General features: G+C 39.1%; 1 protein-coding gene across 2 annotated transcripts in view; it reads right to left on the reverse strand.

The window, feature by feature from the left end:
* Nucleotides 1-8,084, reverse strand: part of LOC107037794 (BMP and activin membrane-bound inhibitor homolog) — a 38,918-nt gene extending 30,834 nt beyond the window's left edge. For both annotated transcript variants that reach the window (XM_015256548.1, XM_015256547.1), the window contains exon 1: nucleotides 7,636-8,084. In XM_015256548.1, the coding sequence (XP_015112034.1) occupies nucleotides 7,636-7,762 (127 nt within the window). In that variant the 5' untranslated portion in view covers nucleotides 7,763-8,084. The remainder of the gene's footprint in view (nucleotides 1-7,635) is intronic.
* Nucleotides 8,085-9,700: the final 1,616 nt, after the last annotated feature.

Genomic DNA, 9,700 nt, shown 5'->3' on the forward strand with positions numbered 1-9,700 from the left:
CCCCCCCCCCCCCGCAAATTTAACGAAATGTAGACAAATGGTCTCTCTCATCTAACTCCAAAGGAGGAGCCGAGGCGGCACTGCGACGCGACTCGTCACGCACGCATGAATACGAAAACCCAGTGGTTTGTGTTTGTATATTACAGCGTGCATCTCTCTCCCTCTCCAGGCGCCACCCTTCGTTTTTCAGTGTACGTAAGGCACTTACGTCTTTCACTCACTGCGTTACATACATTAGTATCAAGAAAAGTTTTTCTCATATGGATGCATGTGTGTGTACATTCGTAAGCGTTACGTCCGGCGAAACGGTAGCGCTGGCTGACGCGATGAGCTCGCCTTATTTCGTTTCGCTTGTTTTTACGACATCTCTTGACGGCTTTGTTCTTTGTTGCCTCGAATCGTTTTTACCCACTCGGTCTTTCTTATTCGAGTAACGAGATGCACAAACATCTTGTGGATAATGGGGATTTTGCAGAATTTTTATCCAATTATTTTTTTTTCGGTTGAGATCATGACCTGAAGACGTTTTTCACTTAATTTTCGTCCCAAAATTGTCTCTCTATATTATAAACAATCAAATCGACGTCTGGTGATAAAAATTTGCTATTCGAAATTAAGACTTCAAAATTAAGAGTCACGAGGGTCAGAATAAGGTCTATACGGGTCAGAATAAGGGGCACGAGGATAAGAATAAGCGTCACGATGGTCAGAATAAGGGTGCAAATAAGGGTCACAAGGGTCAGAATAAGGGGCACGAGTGTAAGAATAAGCGTCACGAGGGTCAGATTAAGGGTCAGAATAAAGGTTCAAATAGGGGTCAGGTTAAGGGTTATAGGGGTTAGATTAAGGGTCGCAAGGGTCAGATGAAGGGCCCATATGAGGGTAACAAGAGTCAGATTAAGGGTCTCAATAATCGCCACAAGGATCAGATGAAGGATTGCAAGGGTCAGAGTAAGGGCCCAAATAAGGGACATGGGGATAAAAAACCAAGGGTCAGAAACTAAGGGTCACCAGGGTCAAAATAAGGGTCACGAGGGTTATAATGAGGGTCAGGTTAAGAATTCAAGTGAGAGTCACAAGGGTCAGATTAAGCATCACAAAGGTCACGTTAAGGGTCCAAATAAGGGTTTCAAAATCTCTCTATATTGTAAAAATCCAAATCGACTTCTGGTGATGACAATTTGGTGCTCGAAATAAGATTCCAAAATTAAGGGTCAAAAATGAGTCAAAATAAGGGTCAGAATAAGGATCACGGGGGTTATATGGAAATCATATGGGGGTTAACGAGGGGAGCGAGCAGGAGGCGTAGTCCCCTAGTTCCATGATGAATGCTTATCCCTAAAGGATGCACTTGGGATGCATTTGAGTCCCTAATGACGTCACAATACCGGAATGAACGCTAAACCAATCGCAGACGGGGGTCAACGAACCTAACCTTATTTGTGCGCGCGCATAACTGATCAGTGAAGAATTACATGCGGTTTAGTGACGTGATGCTTAAAAAAATATGTCTGATGTGTTTTTCATTAATTAGAATAAATTAACTAGATTATTTGGCCCATAGATTATTCATCTGATAGAAGAATGTCAAAAAAGGGAGATACATAATATGTATACAATTCTTTTAAATGATTTTTGCTATGAAAAAGTGCAAAATGTGATTAGGGATTACGAATGCGGTTTAGTGTCGTCATGACTGGAAAAACATATCTCAGACTCTTCTTTTATCAATTGTTATAAATTAACTAGTCCATATTACTTCATATTTTCTGGTATGTAACTAGGGTAAGCTATCCAGTAGATGGACACTGCCCTATAGATGAACGAGCTACTTTTGAATAGGAAATTGCGCAAAAAATACTGAAATGTGAATTGTTGCTTTGAATTTTCACTAACTGTTGTGATTCTTAACCTCTGAGTGACGATTTTTTTTCGATCAATTTGTTTTTTCAATTGCTAAAAAATAAACGTTCATCTACTGGGCGGTTTTCTTAGGCGTCCATCTGCTGGGTAGTTTACCCTATTTATCTAACAAAAAAATAATTTCCCAGTAATTCCAAAACAAAGAAAAAGTTTGTTTTGAAATTGCGGAGGAATTAGTGAAGATAGATCGCAATTCTGTGTATTCCGTCTTAAATTTCTCTGTTTATCGACCGGGATTAGTCTCGACCCCAGACTGAGTCACCTCTGTCTCCTGCCGCTCACTTTTGCTGGCGTAATTAATTTTAATTACTTTTCCTAGACGATGACGAAAGCCTAAAGTTTCTTCCGCGAACGCGATAGCTTATCTCTCGTTATGAATAAATAACATATTGAACCGAAAGATACCAACAGAGTTTCTCTAAAACTCTCTCATGAAGACTGACCGCGGGATTCAATGTTGGAGTTTTTGACTTGATGTAATATTTTTCTTCTGATTTTTATAATTGTTTTTGAGGATTTGGAGGAGCTGAATGCGATGGATTGTATGGAGTCTCTATAACTCATGTTGCGATGAGTTGGGATGGGCGACTGATGGTGATGTCTAGATTTTGAACTGGCTGTGGAGTCGCGGATGGAGAAAGCATTGGGTACAAAATTAGTCTGAAATTTCCGGTACACTTTTTGGAAATTTTTATCGAATTTAATTACCACTACAATTTTAAGGAAATTCGTCGTTGAAAATTCAGAATTTCGTGGAAAAATCAAAGAGAACCGTAAATTTCAGTTCCATTTTTCCCTGATAATAATTAGAAAACTAAAAAATTTCGGTAAATATATTTCTAAATTTTCAGGACAGTGACTCTGAATGCGATTTAGGGGGAAAAATCATGAGATTCGTGAAATCATGAATATTTCACTGGATATCCATATTAAATTGAAAATTCAAATAAATTAGGGAATTCTCGTCTTTATGAGGCTTAAAATTCTGGCATTTTATTAAATTTGCAGTGAAACCTGAAATTTCATTATTTTTTCCCCTAAATTGCATTCAGTGTCACTGTCCTGAGAAATAGTAGTGTACTGTCCACGAAATTTCTTTTCTTTTCTAACAGTGCACGCCATAACTCCCGTTGTGAGACATTTGACACCCCCCACGGGAAGGAGTAAGAGAGACTCTGTTGTAATGAATATTTGTAATGAGAGAATTTTGAGGGGAAATGGGGGACGAGATAAGGAAAGTCACCATCGCATCATGGTTTTGATGGTTACCTTGGTATCTGGGAAAATGAAAGAAAATATTTTCATAGAAGTAGAGCTGCAGAAAAATGTGCACTGTCATTCCTTTTTCAAAGGTTCTTTTTTCACTTCGGCACTCGCGTTCCAGAAAGTATTTTTTAACATGAGTTGAAATTTGATGGGGACAGGGGGGGGGGCAGGGGGGTTAATTAATGTTTTCAGGGGAGAGGGAAGATGTTGAAGTTGGTGACTGGATGTATTTTTTTTCTCCTGATTTTTATAATTAGCTTGAAGGATTCGGAAGAGAATGTGAAGGATGGTATAGAATCTCTATAACTCATGGGGCGATGAGCTGGGGTGAGCGACTGATGCTGACGTATAGGTTTTCTCCTGTTGTGGGGGAATTGACACCCCCGTCGAGAGGAGTAAGAGAGACTCTGTTGTAATGAACGTTTGTAATGAGGAAATTCTGAGGGGAAATGTGGGACGTTATAAGTGAAGTCAACTTCACATTGAGATTTTGATGGATATCTTAGTATTCGGGGGATGAGAGTATTTTCGTAGGGCCAACGCTGCAGACAAAGATAGTATGATCTTCATAACTCATGTCAGGGTGGGTTATGGTGAGCGCTTGATGCTAATGTTTATGTTTTAATGTGTTTTGAAGACGTGTGAAGAGAGTATCGAGTGTTGCATAACCTCTGTTGTCTACAAATTGACAGCCCCGACATGACGGAATTAGAGAGACTCGTGCGTTCTTGATTATGGAATTTTGGGGCTGAAGGATGGAACTCAATTTCATTTTGAGATTTATTATAGATGAACATTTTAGAAATTTCTTTCGACCCCACGAAATCCCCCCCCCCCATTTCAAATCTAAAAAATTATCAGAATGGCGGACTCCTCTAACACAATATCCTCACAACTGAATTAATTCCTCATTAGCCTGAGGCCTGCGCACGCCGTCCACCACAGCGCGTGGCCGGCATTACTGTTGCATATCGTAGAAAAAAAATACCCGGCGTTTTACGGGGCGACTAGACGGCGCCGAACTACCGGCGAGTTTCAATATTTATCATTTCCTGAGCGGAAAATTTTCGGTGGAGGGGAGGAGTTTCTCTCTCACCCACAAAACTAGGGGGGCAAATCGTGCCAGAGGGGGAATGCCATCGAAATAGTCGGGAATAGACGCGTCTTTGTTGCAATCCCAGTGAGTGAACGTGACCGATCGCGTTATTAATGCCAGCTCTCTCGCCCCTTCGTAACCGGCGTCTCGGTCAACGGCCATATTGCGCAAGCATCGCGATGCCTAACAAACACACGAATTTCCGAGGAGCGAGCGAATTCACTCCCTCTGGCGCACGTGCCTCATGCACTTGACGATCTTGCCTGCATCTGTGCGATTTTTGGTTTCAAAATTAGGTTTTTTTTGACAATTCGGAATTTTAGGAAGAGACTTTTGAGGCTGAAACGTCAATATGATGACCGTTCAGCCCTATTAGTTTTTGCAAGAATTCAAAAATTTTTTCAAGATTCAACAAGATTTATTAACATGGATAGATATTTACAAACATGACAAGACAACAATATGGTACAAGTTTATACATAGAAGATTGAATGGTATAGTATCAGCCCCGAGGCTCTAACATATATATAATATGAGGGGTGAGAAATGGGTTAACAATATGAGGGATGGGGATAGGGAGGAGATGCTGGATAGGGAAAATTTTTTATATTGAAAAACCCTATTACGAATTAAAAAATTTATTTTAATATGAAATTTTGTTTTTATTAATTCCGAGGGAAGTAGCTGGGAGTAGGGAGGTCGTCATATTGTGTTTTCAATCTCAAATTTCCCTGGCTATCGAATGGGGTAATTTCGAACTCCAAATCTGAATTCCTCTTTGTTAATGGGTGATGAGTTTTAAAAGTCGCGGGCAATTGGAGTGAGATTTCTTATGCATTGAAGATCGATTACATATATCTAAAAACGTATAATTAGTGCAAAAAAATTAATTGTTTATTGGTCGTTTACCCGGCGTACGCTTAAAATGTTAAAAACAGTCTAGGGTCTCCAATTTTTGAGCTACACATTTTTTCAAAAATTTTAAGAAAAAAATGTGTAGCTCAAAAATAATTCTAAGAGAATTAGAATTTTAGAGAGAAAAAATTTCCGCTTCACCCAGCCGGGAATCGAACCCGGGTCTCCCAGATACGCGCCGGGCACTCTTACCGACTAAGCTACCGGGAACCACAGAAATTCACTCTCAAATTCACCTCAAACACCGCCTAACCTCCTTTAGGCATTTCAAAAGAATGCCTAAAATAGAATAGAGAATTTCAAAAATTTTAAGAAAAAAATGTGTACAATAACAATTACGAATTAGTTTTTCTTACAATATTTAGGATATATATTCGATTCTTTCCGAAATATGTTTTGGGCTATTTTACATGAATGTTGCAATTTTTTATTAAAAAAAAATAAATTAGCTATGAAGGAGCCGAATTTCAAAATCTAATTTGTAATTATTATTGTACACTTTTTTTCAAAAATTTTGAGAAAAACTTTTGTAGCTGAAAAATTGCAAGCCCTAGACTATTTTCAACATTTTAAGCGTCTGCGGGGCAAACGAACAATAAACAATTTTTTGCGCCAATTATTCATTCTTAAACATGTATAATCGACCTTTAATGTGTGAGGAATCTCATTCTGATGGCCCGCGACTTTTAGTACTCTTATTAAATTTGTTCATTTCTGAAGAAAGTGATGAATATAAGAATGAAATTATTTTTAACACTTAATTGAACTGCCTTGGTTGAATGCGTTTTTAAATTGAAATTTTTTTGTTGACTGAATCTTTGCGATTGTTGTTGCAATTTTTTCAGAAATTAATGCGTGATGAAAATAATGAATGATGAATATAGGGATCAAATCGGTTTTAACCCTAAATTTTCCAAAAAATTGCGAAGCCCATCCATCCGCGTGCAGCACGTGCTGAGTGCACAGGCACTCTTTTCGCTCATATCCTCCCATCCAACATTTTTTCACTCCCAGCTCCAATTACAGATGTCGTAATGGAGCACCTGTCTGATTGGTTTCTCCCCTTAATGAAGGAAAAAACCAGCATAAAATATCTCTAAATTAATTAGAAAATAGCAGAGAAAATGTGGATAGCGGAAATCACCGAGTGAGGGCAGCGGAGCGTAAGTGCTCTGTGTTTTTTTTAGCCGCATGTTATTAGCTCCCTTATCTCTTCACTAACAAAAAGGTATAACATTTGTATCGGCGCCGGCGCGAAACACGGTTTATCGCTTTAACTTGACCCCTCCAATGGCCTCAATGCAGGGATTTATTATGAAAACCGAGTGAACACAAATTGACGAGTGGAAAAATGCCCGTTATAAATCGTGTGCGTTGCTATCGAGATCTTGAAGGACCATAAAAATGCGAATTAACCAATTTCTAATTATTCTCATTAAATTGACTAATTCAATTGCGCAATCATAGGCTTTTATAAAACTAGATAAATCCACTTCTTTCAACTATTCACGAGTTTTTGCCGATATTATTATGAAAATCTGTGACGTAGGGAATTTCAAAAAGGTTCTTATGAAAATTTTCTTATTCCCCGAAGATATTTTGAAAATACTTGCTCCATTTTTCCACAAAAGAGTTCTCGATAATGAAGATAAAAATGAACCTTGAGTTTTTGGTAAATATCTCTGAATTCATAGGAGATAGGGAAATTTTTTGGATAACCTTTTTTGTAGAGAATTTCAAAATCTGCGAAAAAGATTTTAACGAAATTTTCGCTATCCCCCTTAGTTTATGAAATATTCTAGAAAAACTCGTTTGATTCCTTTATGAATGAATTCGCGATGATGAAAACAATAAGACAGTTTTTGCTAAATACCTCCGAATCTACGACAGATGGGAAAAATATGATGACAACAATTTTTCCGGGAAATTTCAAGAGTTACTAAAAGGATCTAAACGAAAATTTCTCTATCTCCTTTAGTTTATAAGATGTTCTTTGACTTTTTCATGAATTAATTCTCGATGATGACAACAACAAGACAGTTTTTGCTAAATATCTCCGAATCTATGAGGGATAAAAAGAATGCAACAATAACATTTTCCACAGAAAATTTCCAGAGCAATAAAAAATGTTCTCACAAAAATTTCGCTATCTTTTCTAGTTTAGCGGAAATTCCCAGTTTTCGAATTGCGCTCATTAATAAAAGAATTAATTTCCAACAACGAGAAAAACAAAAAGACACTTCTAGCTTAATATCTCCGAATTCCTGACAAATATCACAAATTCCATAAAAACCTTTTCCACACTAACCTTCAACACCTACACAAAAGCTTCCCACATTTAGCCACCCCCAGTAGTTCAGGAAATGCCCTAAAAAATCCCACTTCCCTCCAAAACCCCAACAATAACAATAAATAACCCCAAATCATAAACTCACCATAATCCCCATCACTCTTCTCCTCAGTATCCCCAAGAACCTCATAGTCACCAAGCTCGAGGCCCACGGATGCAGCCCTCGTGATAGTCGTTAGGGTGGCGAAGACGAGGAAATCCTGTGGCCACATGTTACTCACTTATTACAGAAACAGCCAGTACCCAACTGAGCCCCAAAACTCGTTCATGAAAGATTATTTAGGATATAAGTGGATGCACTCTCGATAGTCCTGACGAGCATCCCCCCGAATCCCTGAGACCCCAAATAAATATTTAATAACTGATCAATTGATGAAATAAATTGTCAATCACATCTGCCTGCCGGACGATAAATCGTCTCAACCACTTGTCGTCTGAGGCCGCAATCTCAGCACTTCCCCGTAAAATACAAAAATCCTCGATGCAGCGAGTTATTTCTCCGTCCAGAGAGGCCCGGCACACATCACCGGTCAACGGAAGAACGCTCACTGATACTTTTTAAAAGTTACGAACCGAGTGGCGCGGCGCTGAGTCGTCCCCCACTCCGCGACCTCAGCTTTTGTCTCTCCCTGTATTGGTAAAAGCCTCATCGGCTCTGCATGCAGCTCTCCCTTGTCTCTGTATGCTTGACTGTGTACACAGGGAGAGTGAGACCACATGATTGGAGTGCGTCGGAGAGAGAGGGGGGAAAACGCCAGTGGCGCCTGGGGCACAGACGCCAGGGCTGTCGATGTGTGTGAGCGCACATGCATCTGGCGACTTGACTCAGGGCTCTTCCCCGCGCCCCTTGTCGCAACCGCCGTTTGTATATGTTAGCGAACCCGCCGCCGACCGTCAGCCTCTTATCCAGACTGTCGGATTGCTCATTTAGAAATGTGTACTGTCGTCCCTTTTTCAAAGGTTCTTTCTTTTTCACTTCGGCACTCGCGTTCCGGAAAGTTTTTTTTTATCGTGAGTTGATATTTCGAGGGGGGGGGGGGTTGATTACGATTCCTTTGGCGCCACTCCAATCCTATTTACTGAAAAAATTAGATAGTTCAGACTGGGATTTGAACCCGGGACCTTCCGATTATGCATCGGGTGCACTCCCAAATTAAGGTCACAAAGGTCACAAAAAAGGAGTCGCTAGGGTTACGGAAGTTACAAGGGTCACACAAAATCCGTCAGTCTCTTATACTGTCGTCCCTTTTTCAAAGGTTCTCTCTTTTTCACTTCGGTACTCGCGTTCCGGAGTTTTTTATATCGTGAGTTGATATTTCGAGGGGGGATGATGATGATTCCTTTGGGGCCATTGCAATCCAATTTACTGAAAAAATTAGATAATTCAAATCGGAATTTGAACCCGGAACCTTCCGATTATGCATCGGATGCTCTCCTAACTTAACGCAAGTTCCCAAGGTCACAAAAAAGGAGTCTCTAGTGTCGCGAGGGTCACACAAAAGAAAGAACTCACTAGGGTCACAAGGCCTTGGTTGAATGCGTTTTTGACTAAATTTTTTTTTGTGAAGATTTGTTGATTTGTTGACAGAATCTTTGTGATTGTTTTGCATTTTTTTTTCAGAAAAAAAAATTCAGTCAAAAAAATCTCCAACAAAAAAATTTTCATTAAAATTGAGTTGTGTTGTTTTGGGGCTGTAAATATAATCATTAAATTCAAATATGAGAATGTGAATGCATGAATTGGTGTCTTAAGATAAAAAGCATCATAGAACTGTTCGTATCTTGGGGAAATAAGGATTGAAATGCCCATTTCCCAAAAACTAATTGAGAGGGGTTTTTTTCGTTATTTTTTCCGTATTCCTCAGGAAAAATGGTACGGGAAATATATGTCGTATAAACGAGCAGGGTTCTGAGCCTATTCGACGGAAGCAATATGACCGTTACACTGAGAAAAATTTCAATGGTAATTTTAATTACAAGGGAATTGACAAAGAAATTATATTTACAGTAACAATAAACTTTGTAGATTAAACTAGGATTCAACGTTCGATTTACTATGTCGAATAGTGTTATCAACATTATGATGTAATTTTCACTTTAATAGATGAATCTACACTGTTTATTGTTACCGTAACTATAGTTTTTTTGAC

This window comes from Diachasma alloeum, unplaced genomic scaffold (assembly GCF_001412515.2).
Source record: "Diachasma alloeum isolate Michigan unplaced genomic scaffold, Dall2.0 Dall_scaffold_00270, whole genome shotgun sequence".
NCBI classification, from domain to species: Eukaryota; Metazoa; Arthropoda; class Insecta; order Hymenoptera; family Braconidae; genus Diachasma; species Diachasma alloeum.